The sequence below is a fragment of the Antennarius striatus genome, chromosome 23, assembly GCF_040054535.1.
Source record: "Antennarius striatus isolate MH-2024 chromosome 23, ASM4005453v1, whole genome shotgun sequence".
Lineage (NCBI taxonomy): Eukaryota > Metazoa > Chordata > Actinopteri > Lophiiformes > Antennariidae > Antennarius > Antennarius striatus.
The window spans coordinates 9,140,334-9,161,325 of record NC_090798.1 but is presented as its reverse complement, the minus strand read 5'-3'; the positions used below and the strand labels follow the sequence as shown (position 1 = coordinate 9,161,325).

Sequence of the window (20,992 nt, the reverse complement as noted above, 5' to 3'; positions counted from 1 at the left end):
GGTTTACAATTTAAAAACACTTGAATGGGATGCTATGCATCACTTCAGTCCAAGAGATGTGGATTACACCAGGTTTTGGTCTCCTTTATTCCAAAGGGGCGCAAGTCCAGTTAAATGAAGGTTGTTGCAGCACATTCCAGGTGGAGCAGATGTTCATCTTATTCAGGTTTAAAGAGTTATGGTGCCGATACTGGTTAAACACTTTGCTCAATCAGACATAAAAATTAAAGTCCGGTGCATGCAACAAAAAATGTGAACATATTATACTCAGCCAGCTGAAGTCACCTACATTTTAGTGCATTTACACTTTGAAAAAATAACCTTGATTGTTGAAGCCCAGTTCTGAAAAACTACTCAGAAACCACATAGTACATACAGTACTTCAGAATTCAACCAAAGTCTTTGCTCAAGAAAAAGTTAGAGATTAAAAATTCTTTATTTATGAACCAACTGGAATGTGTGACAGACTGAATAAAGTTTAAAAAAAACCATCCAATTAGAAGTGCCCCGTTGTCCCAGATGTCCTCGGCCTCGTTGCTGCTGATGGAGCGACAGCAGAACCAGAACACTCCGATGCAGACTGGACTTTCATAAAAATTAGGTTTCACTTCAGTACTTTGCTCCATTTATTTATGCAACTTAGCTCTGGCTTTACCGACTTACTGAGATTCAGTTTTTCCATCACTACCTATTAAACACAAGTATAGAGGATACTCTTACAATACAATAGTTAATAAATTACAATCACACCCGTAGTTTTAAAGAGACCATCATCCATCTATAAAGAACCATTAATGTTCTATTAGAAGTCTACATTAAGCCTTAACCAGCTCAAGGCCTGTTTGACCTGACAAGTGCTCAAGTCAAACAGCAATTAAAAAATATAAAATAGAGGTAAATAATTTAAGTGCAAAAAATTGAACTTTTGAGTACTGATGCTGGTTCTCTGGAGAACCACGTCCGCTCAGAGCGCCCTGTTGTCCCAGATCTCCTGGGCCTTGCTGCTCTCCAGCTGCCGCAAATGAAGTGCCAGCGGCAGCAGCAGATCACTCAGGTGCTGACTGGAGAAAGTGAAGGCATTGTGGGCCGTTTCTTCCACAGATGGGGTAGCCAGAGGGGATGAGGTGGAGAAAGTAGGTGAGGTGGGAGAGGGTAACCCTGTGCTACCGCTGGATAGCTTGGAGAGTTCAGGGCTTTTGACCTTACTGGGCAGGCCGTGCTGGAAGCGACAGCGCGTGCCATACAGACAGAACCCAAAAGCGCTGAAGGTACGGCACAGAGCTCCACGGGGCTTCCACTCCTTGGACTGTTGGTGCTGGGGGTTGAGGATGGGTGGGGTCTTGTCTTCAGCCTTGTCAAACAAATCTGGACTACTGTCACCATCTCCACCCTCAATGTGCAGGAAGTTGCAGCGGTTCCCGAAGGGACAGATGCCAAATGTGCAGAAGCTGCGACAGGGGACGTTCCTGCGGCGCCGCTGGGAGGGGCGCCGCTCGGTGGGACTGTGGACGAACAGGCAGCGGTTGCCGTAGTAGCAGTAGCCAGTGGTGTGGTAGCTACGGCACAACTCAGTCTTGTATTTGGGATGCCGGAAGGGAACATGGAGCTCATGGAGGCCGTGGGCAAACTGGCAGCGCTCAGCGTATTTGCAAAAACCAGAAGCCGAGTAGCTGGTGCAGAGCTCCGTCTTGTAACGGGTGGAACAGGCCCATGGGATGAGTGGGGGGGAAGACTCCAAAGGAAGAAGGGTGTTGGCCAAAGACGAACTGCCGCCATCTTCAGAGTCTTCACTGAGCAGCAAGTTGTCCACCATCTCCTCATCTTGGTGTGATGGCAGGAACAAATCATCCGCACTGGTCTAGAGGAAAAAAAGATCAGAGTTTAATGTGGAAGAAACTAGGTTCTTTAAGGAAAAGTTCATCAAGAACTGACATGTCTTTTGAGACCTCAATTCAATGTTGAAAGATTGAGATTGTAGGTCACAGAACATTTCTGGAACGTCATGACATTCTACAAACTTTTATTTCAAGTTTCAAGTCTTTAACAGCTCAAATCAGAAGTGCCACTGTCACTTATGCTTGCTCTAGAGGGTTCATTTGGGTTTTTCTGAGTTGCCATGATTAAGCGCTATACAGCTAAAAAATTGGGGTACCTACACCAAGTTCATGCAACCCCTCACAATCAGCAGTCACTCATTACCCAGATGACTATACTTCAACTTAGTCATGTGTACCGAATATGCACGACATACAGCACAGATGAAATCAGTCCTCAGACACACAGGCAGTTAAAAAAAACCCGAAAGCCGCTCTAGCGGGAGAGTGCACACAATCTGCCATTTTGTAGAAACAGCCGTTTTAATTGAGAGGTCCTGCGGTCTGACAAGTGGTGCGTACAGCCATTTGCACTCATACAGTCTGTGTGCTAATGTTATTAGCTTGTCAAGGTTTGAGCTGATAAAATTACAAACTGCTTCAAATCAATTTGGGACCATTGGATTTCAGGAGCCGTTGGTGACAGTGCAATTTGGAAGAACGTTTGTGATTAGTTTTTAAATGTAAAACTAGTCAGCATAGTCAGTCCTTAAAATGCTGGAAGGTTGTTTTCCTGTGTAGCTGCAGAAATAGTGTTCCTGTGTAGCTGCAGTGGGTCGTCTAGTGTTTCAAGATTGGCGGTTGGATTCCTGCTCCCACCCAAAACACACAAAGGTGAGCAGACAGTGGAAGGTGTCAGCTCACCTCCAGAGCACTGCCGAGGCTTCCTTGAGCAAGGCCCCGTCTCCCTTACAAATTGCTCATTTAGGCACACCACGAAGGAGCTGCCCGCTACTCTACCTCTGCATGCGTACAGTCCCCGTGTGAGTTTCTGTTCAGTGCCTGTACACACATAAATATGCATGATTCAAACTAACTAGAATGTGCCACTAATTTCCCTGTGGGAATTAAAATCAGTATATAAAGTTAAATTTAAAAAAATTAATGTGACTCAATAACAATTGTTTCTATCAGTATATAGATCATTCATCGTTTTGGCTGATCCGTTTCTCCAGCTTGATAGTTAATTACATTCATCCCTGTCTGAAAAGAGATAGAAGTACAACAACTTGTCATTAAAAAAAAAGTTCAAAAATTTCTATGCTCAACACCTCTGATGCTCTGGACAAAATTCATGACGACGAAGACAGTTATTTGCAACAACCTGCAATCAAACAAAAAGGGCATCAACAAGCCTGGTGTTCAACCTCCGACCAGTCAATGAAGGTTCACAGCTGTGGAGTCATGTGGGCTGATGTCCATCTCATTAAACTTCCTCTACCAAAAGACTTGATGTTTATGATAGTTTACAGCCTAAACTGTCAGTAGTTAACTTTTCAGAAATTTCTACTGGACCACCTGGACTCTTGAAAACTTTCAGTTCCAGTCAAAGACAATTCTGGCAAAAGAGTCACATTCCCAGCGCTGAAACCATTTAAAAATGTTACCTACCAAATACAATTATAGATACTGCATGTAAAGAAAATATATTTAAATATAAACTTTAAAATGTCAATACAATAAACAATCGGGAGCCGTATTAAGTAGAAAACCACATCACTGAACAGCTAATGATGCTGTACATATATGTTAACACACCATTTTTGACACTTTGAATCACATCTTATAATTCACTATTGTAAATCACTTTTTAATTAGTGTGCCTGTTAAACCATCTTTACCTTGCAGATAACAGTAACTCACAACATCCTAAATTTGACCTCTGACTGAAGAATTACGTGATTCTGCCAGCATGTCCTTGAGTGGATCCTGCAGCTGCGAGATAGTAGAGTGAGCCTCCCCAGAACATGAAATAATTGCCACAATGTGGGAAAATGGAGAACATCTTGTGGTGGCATCTTCTGATTGGATGAGAGTTAGATCATCCAATATGAACACCTACTAGAAAGGGTATAAATATTGTATGTAAATTATGGCTCTTTGCACACAGCTTGGAGGTGTTTTTTTCCTGTTAGTCTCTGTGCCCAGAAATTTCTGCAAATAAAGTACTTTGTTTTTGCAACTTTACTTGGTTTTTGTCCCGTTTATTTAACTTCGAAAAGAAATTGTCCTAGTTCAAGATCAACGAATACGCCGAAAGGCCACGAGGTCAGCCGTCCTCCAGGACCAGGTTTTCCGGCCTTTCCTTCACTATATTTAGTGATATTCAAATGTAGTTTGATCTTTTGTCGGTTGGCGGCAGTGCTTTGGTCCCCCGGTGGTCTAGCCGGAATCCCCACCCCCACCCCCCAAAAAAAAACACCCTCCAGGAACGACGGCGTCATCTTCAATCTGATAGTCGGCTTTGCTTATGAGTGATACACGTACCATGTAGATGAATTATAAGTGGTATATTTTTAGCGTACTTAACGTCTACTTTTAAACGTCGTTCAAACTTGTGTTAAGAACCAACTGTGCTGCACGTACCTCAAACATGGCTGGATGGCGATGTTCTTCGTGTTCAGGAGGTGAACCTCAACAGAAACCAACCTCCAGGAAGCTGCGGTTCCGTCGGGACGCACGTCAGAACAGACTGGACCCCGAAACCCCTGATCTGCGTTTGGCTTTTAAACCGCCTCCAACCTCCCGCGTACAGGTCACACGATCAGCGTCAGGTGCGTCGGTTCCGAACAACTTCCAGAGATCAGCCAATCACATGGAAGAGCAGCGAACGCACCTGGTGAAGGAAGGACACACCCACGGACGACACGCCTCGTGTTGAATTGATGTCCACGACCGCCGGTAGTGATGTGCAGATCAAGTGTCATAAAGCTTTGAAGTCTTTCATCCAGTGAGTTCAGTCGTGTTTAGGTAGGACCCAGAAATATCAGTTGGCATGACTTTGAACTGTGCGTGTGTGTGTGAAATATATGTATAATTAAAAAAAAAAACATTTACAGTGGGGTTGGGGTATGGACAATGATCATGGGTTAATCATCATTGGGTTTGAATTTAAAACCTCTTTCCAAACTATCTCTAATCTTGTCAGTTATTTCAAGAAGTCATTCTTTTTTAACTTACAGTACTCCTTTCCGGACTTTTCCTTTAAATAACTTCTTTTTCTGACTTGCTGCGATTCAATCAATGACATATCCTGTCAAGCTGTTGGACGTTTTCCTCACCCAGATCCATCTGAGTTTTTCCACCAGCAGCTATTAAACACAGGTAAAGATGATCAGCTGAAGATTTTTCTTAAGGTTTGGCAGTAAAACCCTCCATGCAGTTCTCCATGAGAAAACATCTAAGAAACGCAGTTGAGAAAAGCTCAATGACTGACCACGAAGAAAAAAAATCTTTATTTCTTGTTGTATCAAGATACAATAAAGGATACAGAGACATTGGAATAGAAAACACTTGAAAAAAGTTTAAATTTTAGCATGTTTGTTTCTCCATCATACAAAAGTCAGCACATTGTCCCTTTAGAATGTTATCAGATTCAAATGTCTGTCCGTCCTGCCCTGTGAAGGGGAGCAACAGTTTGCTATCAGAGCCATCTCCACCAGCCTGGAGTAAAACCACACATTTCAGGTGTTTAAAAAAAGGTTTCGAATCGGTTTTCCACTTTTTCTTTACAGAGATTAGTATTTGATACATACATACTTCAATTCATTTTTTGTTTCAACATTACAAAGCCCACATTGGGACCAAACATGGTATAAAACCAGTGTAACCCTCACAAACAGTGGAGATTCACAGGTGTTATAATAATCCAATTAACAAATACTTGCACTCACCATTTTCTTAATGGAACAAACGGGGGAGTAAAATTAACAACATAAAAGGTGAGATAGGGGACAATTTGTTTCACCATTTAAAAACATCACTTATGTTCTGCTTCATCACAAAAGAGGAATATTTATGGACATGTGAACAGAAGTCCTGAATGAATCACTACTTGAAGAATGAGAAGAACTTTAATTTTGGACTCTTTCTGTAATTTTAACATTCGTTTTCAAACTCCATTTGTGAGCCTAATTATCTTAACATAGTTTTTCTTTCCAACCAAAACAAACAGTATATGGTGAAAAACGCGTTGAAGTCGCAGAGAAACGCTGTCCATATCATTGTTGGGGACCTATTACCATCACGCTAATAATGTTCTGACGTCTATGAAGTCATTTCTACAGCTCAGTGGTGACAACATTGATTTGAACTTGCTGTGCTCAAACCCTAAATTCAAACGTGATATGATTAGGTGTTTGTAAAATCACTCAACAAAAACTTTGGAGAATTGCATTCAAAATGACTTAAAATATTCTGGAATACAAATGGCAAGAAAGATTCATTTAGCGCGACAGGAATAGTGAGTTTGGTGTTACCAACTTGTGTGACTCAATCAGCAGTTACCAAGACTGTTGACTATGACTCGTTTAGCCTGCTAAGACTATGCTCGCTGCTTTGACTCGTTGTCCTGAAGCCTTATCAACTCATAGTTGTCGTTCTGCTTTGCAGTCTATCCTCTCTTGGGCTACAGCTTTACTGCCGTCTCAATGTTCCCATTGTGGTTTAAACAACAGACAATGTTTAGAGGTGCAGGAGAGAAGCTCCAGGGAAGGACTCAACCTGTGAACTGGGCTCACTTGGCTTATGCCTGACAGTGCGATGAGCTGGAGAGCACAGAAACTCATCGACGGTTAACTTCCAGTTGGAATTGAGTGAACTCATATCAAATTAATTTAGGCCTTCGGTCTGCTACAGCTGTCTCCCTTTCCCGCCTCTCCACCTCCCCGTGGTCACCGTTCACACCAAATGTCATCCCGTACACGATGCACATATTTACACAAAGCAACCTGGAGGGAAAAGTGTGCTTCACCACCGTTGTTTCAGGATGAGAAGATGTTTTAAATTACACTATTTAAAAAAAACAGCGGTCAATTAAAGGGGAAGTAAAATAATTCAGGCTCTAGAATAAAATACTACAAATTCCAAGTTTATTTTGAGTGTCAGTGTATAGATGATGAATGCTCTCTCTAAGTGTGTGTGTGTGTGTGTGTGTGTGTGTGTGTGTGTGTGTGTGTGTGTGTGTGTGTGTGTGTGTGTGTGTGTGTGTGTAAAACGTTTGAGATGTAACAGTAAACTAAAGAAAAAAAGATATTGGAGAAAAAGGGGGAAATAGACTACTGGTATGGCATACTGTGCTGCCTGCTAAATCATGGCCCCCCGGCCTCAAATGACCAGAGTTGGAGGACCCAGTGTCCCAGCACTTCAGTCCTCCAGGACGATGGGTTCACTGGTGCTCGAGGGAAGCAAGGGCATGGCGAGGGAGCGGGGGGGTATCGGCAGCTTGATCCGAACGAGGAGGTGAGGCTTCCTGGCCGCTCGCCGCATCTCTGACTGGGTCAGGTGTTTCCTCAGGGCCCTGGATAGAAGAGACCCCCTCCACAACATTACTCACAAATACAGTAATTCATTACTGACTTTAAAGAAAACAAAAACTTTGTGAAGCAGAAACAATGCAGCAGGACAGCTGTGGTTGGAGGAAACCGGAAGCCACTGATCAGCAGTAAGTAGTAATCTGATTTTATCTAAATAGTCCTGTTCCACCACTAAGACCATTGTTTAGTCACTGCAGATTACAACAATGTGTTTGACAAAAAGCAAAATTCTTTGGGCCCAGAGATGATTTTCAGAAATCAAATATTTCAGTAATCGTAGAAATCGTCTATTTTAACCTTGACCAACTGAGTATAAAAGTACAATTAAAGCCTTACAAGTACAATAAATGTGAACTTTTTTTTTCTCATTTTGTGCTTGACTCTGGATTGTAGTGAACAGCTTAACACTTCATGTTACAGTTACAGTGAGTCAACACTGGTAGCTAACAACAATAAGGCAAAGCTGATGTCTCTTCCTCTCCAAATAAGGTAGACTGAACACTTCTGTTACTGTACATGCCACTGCCTTTTAAATTTAATATTGATTAGTTTTGACATTGACATTTTAATGTAGTCTGAGCTGATATACTGAGCTGATTGTCCAATTAATAAAGTACCAGAGTAAAACAGGAGCATGGCCTACCGATGTCAGGTATCTGAATGGATTCCAATTTTTTTGATGCACATTGTACAAACATAAATTATTTTAATGTGACTGCCACGGTGGACGTACCTGGTGTCTTTAGTAGCCACGAACACCACAGGGTTTGGCGCCTCGCCCTGGCTGACCTTCTGCCGCTTGATGACCGACTGAGATGTGGTCCTCATTCCTGAAGTATAAGATCTTCCATTGGCTGGATAGGGCACGCCTGTCGCCTATGGACCAATGAAAGGCCAACAAACAAACACTCATTGTCAATTAAAAGATAAACAACAAATCATCTTGACCAGTGGTCCCAAAACTTTGGCCCACAGGCTGGATGCAGCCCGCCTGCCAATTTTGGCATGAGCCCCTGAACAGTACCGGAAAAGTAAAATTTGGGCACATTGGTGACAAAATATTTCCACATACAGTGTGCTCTCGCGCATCACAGCTTGCAACTCCACCTCATCGTGGATTTTTGGTAGGCAGTCACGTGACACAATACGCAATATCTATTGGCTGACTGCATCAGGAAGTGCGCTCTGCTCAGTCTTGGATTTTTGTGAGGCACAAAAGTGCTTTGAACAGTTGATTAGAGTGTGGGAAAAGGTAAAACAGATATAAGGTGGTTTGATATCAGTATGGGAAGGGTCATAAACACTTAAATTACTTTAAATAATAAGACAAATAGATCGCAATCTCAATAGCGGATTCCTTAATTGCATGTGGTTCCTGGAACGCATTAACCCCAAAGAACGAGGGCGCACTCTATATAGGCTGTTAGACTTCACAATGGAACAAACATACCAAGAGAACCTAAAGCTGCATATTTCAGTTGATTTCAGACAAAAATAGTAAATTTGTGTATTTGTGTGGACTACTGACGCTGTCAAAGCCCCTCTTTCCCAACAGGCCTTGGCCCACACGAGGCTGACTGGCCTGATTCCTGTTGATAGGTGTGGGGGGTCCTCGAGAAGCCTTTAATTTCAGAGGAGCTGAGATGGCTGCGGAAACACAACAATCAATCAGACTCAGAGACAGTTTTAGGGCAGTTTAGGCATCAGGTCATACCAGACTTTCTCACCTAAATCCTTCACAATGTTAGCGAGCGACTGTCGAGGTACCAGCTTGCTCTTTAGAGGAGCTTTTGTAGCTTTGGGCAGCCGGATCATACCTGAGAACAACATGTGACTTGGATAAACATGCTGCTGAAGTACCAGTAATATCTGAGCAGCTTCGTTAAAATCATGCATCACTCAGGAGAAACTCCTGTGGATGTGTGTGTACACTAACACTCAGCCTTGACAGCATTAGCGTTGATGGAGGCATAGGGTCGCCGTGCAGCACGCCGAGGCTGTAGGATGTCCTCGCACACCCGACGGGCAACGCGGGTCAGCTTGGTGGTCTGTAGGATGAACGTCTGGCGGTTCTTAGCCAGCAGCTTGGCTCGACCCTCATTGCGGGTGAACGGCGACATTCCCTGGACCTCCTGGCGCGTCATGTGACCCCGAGGGCCTGATTCCTAGATGGAGGAAGAAGGGATGAGCCGTTGCGATAATGTGACTGATTTCTGTCTTGTGTATACCTGATCTGACTAGAGGTGATGAGGAGGACGTACAGAGCCAGCTCTAGCAGCGCCTTCCAACTGCGTGGGGGTCTTCAGACCTCCATACTTCTTCCAGTAGTTCCAACAGGAGGAGCACAGTCTGCACTGCATGTTGGGAGGCCCCCAGGCATACCACTGAGGAGACTGGGCCGCTGCACGGGCGATAGGATGACAGGCTTTTAATAAAGCATACTGAAAGCAGGTTCACACGACATCCGGGCTAAATCTCATTTGTTTGAAAGGTTTTTATTGGTGAAGTCTGGCTTTAGTCAAATACCCCAGTTAAAGGTATCGGTACTTCCATATCGAGATATTGATCCTGAACATTCAAAATAATTCTGTTATTTCATATTTATTAGTAATGGATATCAAATGACAAAATTCTTCTCTCTCTTTTCACATATCCTCAACATATTCTCTCTTTACTCCTCCAAACCAGTGCGCCTCTGTGACTCATTGTCAGTTCTGATAGAAAATAAAATGTAATGATGTATAAAACAGGTCAAAAAGAAAACATGAGTTTGTATTGGTGGTATAAAGAGTACAGTAAACAGTGTTTGCTTCTTCATTGTTGCCACACAGAATGACAGTAACTGACAGAGAAACGCAGTGTTAAGATGTAAATCACTTCATTTTCATTTCTTGTTGTCTCAGTTCCACATTGGTAAAGCAGCAGCAAAAGAAGGTCTTCATTTGACAGTGATACACTGGGTGGAAGCAAAGTGCTTGAATCCCGAAGCAAAGTCTGCAATTACTGAAATCATACAATATGCCTAAAAGTTTTAGAATATCATGGAAAAATTCTCGATTTTGTCAGGTATTTGTGAAAGGGAAAACTGTATTTCCTATGCTAAGTAAAATATTTCAGTAAAACTAAAAAATATTTAAACTGCTAACATGGCATGTTTGGTGGAAGTACAGCAGTTTTGATAATAATTATCAAGATGACATTTCATTTACTTTGGTTGAACTAGTCTTTAAAAAAATTAGATTGCAATTAAGTCAAATGAAGGTTTATCAACAGTAATCATAAAATTTGCAGAAATCTGCCAATCAGTGGAAAATTATCATCAGTGCCATTACTGTAGGTCTATATTAAGGTCTAATTGTGTAATCTAATTGTGTAATCTATTTAATACTGTTTATATATTTGTAACTTTATAGTGTTTTATATTTTAATTTAATTTTATACTGTTTATATTTTAATTTTATACTGCACTTTATACTGTTTATATTTTAATTTAACACTGTTATATTTTTTAAATTTTATACTGTTTATTTTTAGAATTTTATAGTGTATATATTTTAGTTATAGTTTAGTATATAAGTCCTGTTAGTGCATCATGTGTCTGTTAGTGTAGTGTATGTCTTGCGGTATGTCCTGTGATGTCAGTGTTCCTTTTTATCTTGGTGTTAATCCAGTATTATTCGTTATGTAATGCCTGAGCAGTGGATATAAACAATTTCCTATATATATATATACATACAAATTGTGTGTGTATGTGTGTGTATATATATATATATATATATATATATATATATATATATATATATATATATACACATACATACATACACACACAATTTAATAAAGTATCTATATATCTATTAAAAGGGAAACATTATTTAAAGTGCTGTCATTTCAAACAGCTATTTTCTTTCTCTCATTCCATTGTGATTACTTCTAAATTACTGTTAATAACAGGATTTATGCCCTAATAAAATAAAAGATCTTGAATTATGTCAGCGGACCGTTTTAAAACCTCCAACCAACACTCAGCCCCAGAACACATCCTCTCTAGCAACCTACTACTTAGAACAGTAAAAGCATGAGAAACTGATATATCCAAAACTCATGTATGAATACAGTAGTATGTGAATGGGATACAATTTTTAGGAAAATATTATGAAAGTACAGTTGTCATGACAATAAAAATAATAGACATGTGATGCTAGTGCTTCTTTTTTTCCTTTAGTGGTATCCTAATGCTCACTTTGGTTTGTTATTAATGAAAAACAGATAAATGACAAAGTCACAAAAGTGAGTATGTACCGACTGCTGTGTCTGTAGGCTCATCTGGCTTATTAGGGGTCAATTTTTGTTTTTTACAAAGGGTAGAATAATTTTTTTTTGTCTTAGCTCTTTGAATCATTCCTCTGAAATCTCCTGGTGGCTGGACTTGTGGTACTCACTGTGGCAGCTCTCACAGCTGAGCCCCTTCTGGAAGCCGGCTGCCCCGTTCATACCAGGCTTGCTGCCTGGAACCATGATCTGGTTGGGGTTGGGTTTGGTGCTGCAAATGGTTGGAGATGGGAGAGTCATTCTGACATTTCTACCTCAGGTGATCTGTGTAGCAGTTGACAATAATACTCACTAGGTGGGGATGTACACCTGCTTTAGTTTGCTGTCTGCTTCTGCTGCTTTTAGTCGTTTCTTAAGTGAACACAGTCATTTGGAATTGAGTTTGTGAAAGAAAGATGCAGTCAAATCCACACTAGAAAATTACTTTAGGTCCCCTGGGGCTTACACAGCTACCTGTTGGATGTAACGGTCAGTTGTCTTCCACATGTAGTAGAACTGGACCACACTGGCAAGAGACTTCCAGGGCAGCTGAGGGAGAGGAAGAACAAGCGAAGCTCTAATGAGGGCTGATGTGAACACAACAGACGTCACACATCAGATGAATAAACCTTGTGTATTAACAGCAAATACAGGTAGACCTCGGCTTACGTGGTTTCAAGTTATGTCGTTATACGTCGGTTTAAAAAAAAACCCAGTAAAAGTTGAGTTTGCATCATTTTCCTCCACTCTACGTCTGTCTGCCACAAATGTTACAACCATAAAATCACTAGTAAACTGTTAAAAGCTCAACATATCTTGTTACTTTTGCAATAAATCAGTATAAAGACATATATTACTCTTTGTTTCTGCACTTTTAGAGCAACATCACCACTAAACAAACATCCAAAACCAACTGAGAAATAAGAGTCATGGATCTTACAAAGTCCTGGCGGATGTCGTTGAAATCCTTGCCATACTTCTCTAAAGCCTCCTCAAACAGCATGGCCTCTGAGGCGCTCCACTCCTCCATCTCATCACGGCAGAGCACTGGACCCCCCTGAGGAACCAGGGTGGACATGGCTTTTGCCAGGTCATAGTTGTTCTTCTGCAGCGTATCCATAGCGTGGAACTAGCAACACAAAAAATGCAGTCAAGTGATGAAAAATGAAATGTCATCATTGGATCAATCTGAATCTGTGGCAAAGTTCTTCAGTGTATCTCAAAGGACTGTGGGTGGGTGTCTGGGTTCCCCCTTGACAAATCACTAATACATCACAAACAACATTCACACAGTGAATAGGGACAGCAGCGCAACTGAAACAGTTAAATGTAGTGTCATGCTCACAAGCAAGGTATGCTAAATTTACCACGCAAAGCTACAGAAAAAGCAAAATGATATTAAAACAATCAAATGAGCTCCTGAATTGTCTCATAGTGCTAGAAAAGGGGTCAAACATATAATCTTTAACTCAAACTAAACACCAATGTCTTCATTGGATAAAGTCATTCCCTATTTTGAAATAGCAAGTGTATGCAGTCAGTTGTGGGGCTCACTCACTCACACACACACACACACACACACACACATACACACACACACACACACACACTCACCAGTGTAATATCTCGGGAGGCTGCGGCTGCACTCATATGGAGGCTGGGCTGGCGGATGGAGCTGCTGCAGTCCAGGGCCCGAGCAAATGTCCCCACGGCTCTGGAAAGGAGGACAACCAGATCACTGATCTGTTTGTTTTACAACACACTTTGAGATCCAACCCTCTGCCGTGGAGTCACGTAAGACCCAGCTGAACCATTGGTCACCTGTATATCGCTCTGGGAGGAGCTTGTCTGTGAAAATCCAGCTTCTAATGACAGAATTTAGCATCATGACGACTGATCCAGTCAGAGAACAGAAGATGGAGAATCAGTGGCAGCTTATGACGTAACAAAGTTTATGCATGTCAGCGGTCACCCTCGAATGAACAAAGTGTCGCTCTGAGCGCAGCATCATTGGATAAGTCAAGAACAGAAAGAAAATACTGATAAACGTCCCAATTTTCAGAGAAAGTCCACTGACGGAGATCAATTGGTACAAAGCAATGGCAGCCAATTAAAAGGTGTCTGGTCCTAATGCAGATCAGCTGGCAGTCATCTTCACAAGACATTTTCAAGTCACTGCCATAGTCTTTAGTCCATATGCTTCAAGGAGACCACAATATTCCTTTTCCCAGGAAACGTCAACCCCTCTTCAAGAATGACTCCTGACCAGCAGCTCTTACCTCCACCATCATTAAATGCACAGCTCAGTCAAATCATTCAGTACCTCTTCCCTCCTGGACACACTGGACTTTAGTTGCCTACCCGCCCAATAGGTCAACAGAAGAGGCCATCACCCTCACATCCCATACTGCACCACCCCCGGGGAGATTAGCTATTCCAAATCTTCCACTCTGACTCCCAATATCGATGCCCCCAAGGGCTGAGTGCTCTGTTAGCCCCCATACTCCCTTGTCCACACATGACTGTGTGACCACACATAGCTCCAATACTATTTTTTATACTTATTTGTCCCACAACGGGGAAATTTCCTCACAGGCTACATTGCAAAATCAGCCAGACAATGTGTCGTCTTCTTCTGCTGCTGCTGCCTTAGAGGCTCAACATAGACTCCAAGATACTCTTCATGTAGGATTCATGACTGGCTGCATCACCACCTGGTACCATAGTTGCATTGCTCTCAAATGCAAAGCTCTGTAGGGGGTGGTGAAGTCTGCTCAGCACATCACCAGGATGGTGTAGCACACCATGGAAGACATCAACACCCAATGATGTAGGAAGAAGGCCACTGGAACAACTTAAGACCCACAACTAACCACCAGAGGCTGCTTGTTGCTGATTGACCAACTATATCCAAGCCTACAACAGCAGGCTCAGAAACGGCGTCATCCTTCAGGTCATTACACTCTTTAATAGCACATAGTAGAACGCTCCAGACCTCTATAATCTGTGCATATACAGGCCTGTATGTTAATACTTATTTATCACCACTCTTTTTAAGCACTGTATGAAGTAACTTGTTACACATTTCATTGCCAATGGCTGCTCTATGTGACTGCTGTGTACATGTTAATAAAGCAATCAAGTTCAAGTTAATAATCAATCTATGTGTATAATGCTAGTTTTATTGGAACGTTTATTAAATGCATGATTCACTTAAAAGAAGTTATTGACCATGCTGCACCACTATACATTATAACAGCATCATCCCACAACAAGATTACCACATTAAAAGCATATTTGAAAGCATTGTCTCATACATTTCTGTCTGTATATCATTCAAGCAAATTATCAGGTTGGTTTCTGACATGATTATGACAAAACTATAATTGCTTTCCACACAGACAACCATGCATGCTAACAAACTACTGGCAATTTCTGGAATGGCCAATTAACCTGAAGCGCATGTCCGTCGTGCCCGGAGTTTGCCCCGCCTCACGCCCTAAGCCAGCTGGGCTCCAGCTCCCCATGACCCACTATGGCGGATAAAACGGTGATTATAACATGGATGGATATAACTGCTTTCATGAGGCTGCTGCAACTAAAGCTGACAGGATGGGCTATCACATTTGTCTGCCCACTCGCAAGTAAATGCAATAACCACAGCTGACTTGTCTGCAATGGAGTTACTCTACACTTCATCGTATGTCTATTCTTTAATACACAAAGCAAATCTCGCTTTAATGATGTTTAATGATGTAGTGCCAATCTTAAACAACACGTTAAGAAAGTTCTTGAAGACGTTTCATCTCTCATCCAAGAGACTACTTCAGTTCAGAGGGTGGCTGATTCAGTTCATCTTGTGAAAGCTCACACAAGATCCAGAAAGGAGAACAACCCAGTGATGACGGAAGAGAACAAGCGCAATGATATAGTGATCCCGTATGTGTCTCGGAGTGTCGGAAAAGCTGAGGAGGATCTTTAACAAACACACGGTTACTGTTTATTTTAAGCCGGGCAACAGCCTCCGACAAAGACTGGTCCACCCAAAAGACCCCACACCACAGTCAGAAAAGCAATCTGGTGTATGCAGTTAAATGCAATGAGGAATGCTCAGATGCCTACATAGGGGAAACCAAACAACCACTACACAGGCGCATGGCTCAACACAGAAGAGCCAACACATCAGGACAGGACTCAGCAGTCTTCCTTCACCTCAAGGAAGAGGGACACTCATTTCAGGACACCGATGTTTGGATCTTGGACAGGGAAGATACAGTAGATTGTTTGAGAGAAGAGTGAAAGAGGCCATCCATGTCAAAGTGGAGAAGACATCTCTGAACAGGGGGGGGTGGTCTGCGACATCACCTTTCTCCCATTTACAATCATAAAATCATGTCCTTTCAAAACTCCCAAAAAGATGGTCTCAGCAGATTGATCCAGGTGATGTGTCTCATGCTAATGACCTTCATTAGCATACAAAGGCAAAACTCACATCTCAGCAACCCCCTTTGACACCACCACCAACAATCGTTAAGGAGCCAGACGGGCTTCAACGATGGTTATTGGAATGTGAATAGCACTGACCACGCCCCACAGTGTTTATAAACTAGGACATGATCAGCCACCCTCTGAACTGAAGAAGTCTCTTAGATGAGAGACGAAACGTCTTCAAGAACTTTCTTAACGTCCAGTGGATCGACTCATACAGCTTTGAATAACCATGACCTGGATGATTGAGAACCTACACAGACATCTTAAACAACATCTTCCCCTTTCTCACTAATGTCACAAACAGTCAAATTCACAGCTGAAACACGCGTTGGTAAGATCTAGGGCAGCCCGTCCCTCACTGAGCAGAAACAACTGTCGTGCATTTATGTTACCACGACCTTCTATCAGCATCGGTCCCGTCCTTCTTCATTGTCATGTTTAAGTGCTGTTTGATTCTGGCAACAGTCCCTGTAAAAATACAAAAGCCTACAAGTACATTACTGTAATATCCATTTTCTTGACTACAAAAACAACAAAAGATACACTTGATGTTAAAATTAAATTGGTAATAGGTTCATAAAGGTTAAAATAATTAAATTTCAACAAACCCTGGTAATGAAATATCTTCCATGCCAAACACATGCTTGGCGGCGACTTGCTACAAGACGGTTTTCATTATGTACTTGCACTTGAGGCTACTTGATTCAGAATGGCTCTTCTTGTAGTTGGCCCACTACAGACACACTACTAGAGTGGAAGTGGATAGGAACCCCGTCTTTAAAACTTACTGTGAGAAAGGCCAGGCAGCAGTGAACTTATTCTTTGTTTTCTGTGTATTTACTGACAGCTTGCTAACCATCACATACTGTAAGGGTGTGTAGATGAAGCAGAAGCCTTTCAAAGCTTCGTTATTTCGTGGGTTCTTGTTATTGAGGTAAAGTAGGAGACTTAGCTGATTGTCATAAGTTTAAAAAGTTTATTCCTGACAACAAGTCTAATAGAGATATCCGGGCTCTGCAGTGCCCCTTACTACCGGTACTAAACGGGTCTTACATCAGACGCAGCTGAATAAGAGAAAATTCTATCTTGGCCCGGTCAAATTTAAACAATTCAGATTAGGAATATGCATGAGGGGACGTGGTGTCTCTGGTCCAATCAGATCCACAACATGAGTCAACAAAGTCTTTTATTTATGTCACGAAATGGTTATTTGGCTGGCATCTGCCAAGAACAACAACAACAAAAAGTATTTTGGGAAAATGTTGAAAATCTGTGAAAATTTTGTTTCATGAATCAAATGTGAAAAAACCCAACGTCATGCACTTCCTCTAAAAAAGCTGTATGGTGGTGGGAAATGGGGACGAGGATTGGTACTAAAACTCTAAATCAGAACTGAATCCGAATTACGTGGACCCATAAAAATTTTGAATTCTGTTTACAGCTTCCTGCAAGACCCCAACTATCGGTAGCTTCCCACCAGGATCTGTCGACAAGACTACATCACAAATTAATGTGTGTTTTTGTCAGACTTGAGCATTACATATATCACAATAATGCTAATAATCATGTTCAACTACCATATCCCACTTCATAGATGAGTCTATCATACCAGATCATTCCAGTATCTAATAATAATAGCATAAGGCCTGCCTAAGTTTTATTAATGTTGAATAAGATTATTGAATTTTGACCAAAGGTTTATGGCGGCAAATATGAATTAATTCTATGTGACGGTCACTTGTTATTTACGACACAACTCAGAAATGCTGAGAGCTGTTATCCAGACCAAAGCAGTGTCATGAGCGACATTCTGCTGAAATGCTGAGGTCAGATTACACCATTTCTTGTTAAGGAGTGTTACCGATCAATTATTCCAAGACTTGTGCAATTTTTGAACAGTAATTCTTAAAAACTTAGTATTGAAATTTAACATTTTTTCAATACAAAAAGCTTCAAAATTGCCTCTGCCACAGATATTACTAATGTGTATGACTGATGAATCTCCAGGACGATTTATTGGGGATTTCCTTAGGTGATGTTGCTGCAAGACAATATTCCTTGTTAAAAGTGCTTGTTTTGACATTTAAACATTTATCTGGATGAGGTCGGGCTTTTTTGTTCATATTGGGGATAATGAGTGATCTCCTTTACATAATCAGAATCAGAATCAGTTTTATTGGCCATCGTTTGTTGAAAGCAGACGAGGAATTTGTTTCCGGCAGGTGGTGTCTCAAACTGTGCATGCATAACTTAACTATTCTAAATACTTAAATATTATAAATAACTATACTAAATACAAAATGCAAAATGCAGTAGGTTGGGGGGGGGCACAATGTACAGGTGCTGAGTGCATGTTGCAGGGATTTGGAGACAAATATTTAACGTTTATTGTTCAAGTGTCTTATGGTTTCGGGGAAGAAACTGTTTTTAAGTCTGGTTGTTTTTAAGAGGGGGGCTCTGTAGCGCCTCCCAGAGGGTAGACTTTTAAATAGACGATGTCCAGGGTGTGTTGGGTCTGAGATGAAGTCAAATATTAATAAAAATGTGTGCATTTGTCACTAGAACATAAAAGGAGCAGCATTAGGTGCGGCAGTGGCTCAATGGTAGAGCAGGCGGTAGAGCAGGTCGTCCAATGTTCCAATGATCTGCGGTTCGATTCCTGCTCCTGCCCGAAAAAACACCCAGAGTGTGAGCTGACAGTGGAGGTGTCAGCTCACCTCCGGAGCACTGCTGTGGCGCCATCCCCCTTTACAAGATGCTCATTTGGGGCGCTCCACAAAGGGGCTGCTCGTCACTCTACCTCCCCCTGCATGCCTACAGGCCCCGTGTGTGTGTGTGTGTGTGTGTGTGTGTGTGTGTGTGTGTGCGTGTGCGTGTGTGCTACAGGGGCCTGTACAAACTAACATGTATGCATGCATTTGAAGTATTCACTAACTGGAGTGTACTTTTTATTTCCCTTCGGGGATCACATTAGTACAATTTAAAAAATAAATAAATAAATGTTCCTTCAGGGCTAGCAGTGTAGTCAAGCTTGACTTAATTATTATTATTATTTTATTTATCTATTTTTATGGCAGCGATGTTCAGAGGATTCAAAGGACAGGGCTAGATGGAGGCAATTGATTCGCTGTGGCGATCCCTGAAGGGAAAAGCCAAAAGGAAAAGAAGAAGAAGATGGTAGCGATGTTACCTTGCCACCACGAGGAACTGGTCAATCTGGGGGTCTTTCAGCTGATTGTCGGGGTCCCAGACCTTCGTCTCCAGCTTCTCCTGGACCCGGCTGTCTGAGTCAACTGAGATGAGTAGGAATGCATCACTGTATTAGCTCTAATTTTAAAAAGTTAGAACAGCAAAAGTGAAGACAGAATTGCCTGGTTTCTCCAACTCACCCTCAACCAGCTTGTCAGGGATCTCTGCCTGATACTTGGAGCCCACCCGGATCTCACCCTGGTCGGCCAGCAAAGTCTTCTGGACAGGGTCGAATACCAACGAGTAGAAAAAACAGTCCTGGACAAACACAAACCAGAAAGTTACAGCTGTTCGCCACCGCGCTTTGTTTCAACAACTCACATCATCTTTGTGTTTTTATGACACAACTAGAGACAAATGATAAAGGGAAGAGTAACGTCCTCATGACAAACGCAGACAGGACCTCTCACCTCTTTGTCCAGGTAGCCAGCCAACACATCTGTTTCATTAAGGAGTGTGACATTACATTTCCCCCTGAAGAGACAGAGATCGGCATGTCTGAAATGGAAGTTCTGTACTATGACAAAGATTAAAATGAAAGATTTAATAAATGCATAAAATACTGTAACATCACGGACGAGCAATTTCAGATAGTATAACTATGATTAATGCTGTCAAATAAACAAGTATTAAATACCCAGGAACACCCACCACAGGGGACATTTCATTCAAATAAGACAAACAAAGTGATCTGAGTTGTCCCTCTAGCAATTCTTCTTGCATGTTCCAAAATGTTCCATTTCCAAAACGAAAACCATCCCTTGTGTTCCGTCTTATACTTCGTGCTGTACTGTCTGATGTACTGTCTGTATTGTACTACTTGTTGCACTGCCTGTGTTGTCCTGCCTGTGTTGTACTGCCTGTGTTGTCCTGCCTCTGTAGTACTGTCTGTTTGTACTGTCTACCGTGGGTCAGAGAGGACTGCAATTTCATCTGTGCTGTATGTCTTGCGTGTATGGTACATTTGACAATAAAGCTGACTTTTGACTTGACTTTGAAAAGAGTAGCCATTTCATGAAAAAGAGTAGCCATTCCATCCAGTACATAGGAGATAGGTACATAAAATTTTATGGAATAATATACAGGGTTTTTTTTTGACCTGGGAAAACTCATTTGAAATCCCACAAACAAAAAGAGTCTAATTTCAAATTATAAATTTGGAAATAAGGAACATAAAAATAAAATGATAAATAAAGAGCAAATATTCTTTAGCTATGTTTAAGGAGTTATGCCACAGAAACAAAACATGACAGAGGGGTGGAAACACGTTACAACATCCCGCTCATGTTATCTGAGTTAAAACGTCAGACAACACGTGAGGGGTTACTCAACCAGGCTCTAACTGACATACCGTACATGTCATGTTGTCTGTCTGGTCGATTTATATTTACGGTATCTTAGTTTATTCTGTCATCTACTGACATGGATGACAGGTGAGCAAACACCAGAAAACTGAGAGAAGCTCCACAGCTGCCTTACATTTTACACTCCACTATAATATTGGTTACGTTTCTAGCTACCTATCAGTTCTCA

At 41.7% G+C, this 20,992-nt stretch overlaps 2 protein-coding genes across 2 annotated transcripts in view; both read right to left on the bottom strand.

Moving 5' to 3' along the window:
* Positions 1-964: 964 nt before the first annotated feature.
* Positions 965-4,469, bottom strand: cth1 (cysteine three histidine 1). The gene is made up of 2 exons (XM_068308731.1): positions 4,461-4,469; positions 965-1,858 (listed from the first exon to the last, which is right to left on the bottom strand). The coding sequence occupies exons 1-2, from the start codon at positions 4,467-4,469 to the stop codon at positions 965-967; spliced, it is 903 nt and encodes a 300-aa protein (XP_068164832.1).
* An 837-nt stretch (positions 4,470-5,306) lies between these two features.
* The window catches only part of mta2 (metastasis associated 1 family, member 2), a 47,268-nt gene continuing 31,582 nt past the window's right edge, over positions 5,307-20,992 (bottom strand). The window contains exons 5-18 of the mRNA XM_068307821.1: positions 19,870-19,933; positions 19,600-19,717; positions 19,401-19,503; positions 13,334-13,433; positions 12,660-12,848; positions 12,194-12,268; positions 12,033-12,091; positions 11,851-11,951; positions 9,670-9,809; positions 9,345-9,573; positions 9,136-9,225; positions 8,937-9,055; positions 8,142-8,284; positions 5,307-7,392 (exon numbers count right to left, since the gene is read on the bottom strand). Of these exons, the coding sequence (XP_068163922.1) occupies positions 7,239-7,392; positions 8,142-8,284; positions 8,937-9,055; positions 9,136-9,225; positions 9,345-9,573; positions 9,670-9,809; positions 11,851-11,951; positions 12,033-12,091; positions 12,194-12,268; positions 12,660-12,848; positions 13,334-13,433; positions 19,401-19,503; positions 19,600-19,717; positions 19,870-19,933 (1,684 nt within the window). The 3' untranslated portion in view covers positions 5,307-7,238. The remainder of the gene's footprint in view (positions 7,393-8,141; positions 8,285-8,936; positions 9,056-9,135; positions 9,226-9,344; positions 9,574-9,669; positions 9,810-11,850; positions 11,952-12,032; positions 12,092-12,193; positions 12,269-12,659; positions 12,849-13,333; positions 13,434-19,400; positions 19,504-19,599; positions 19,718-19,869; positions 19,934-20,992) is intronic.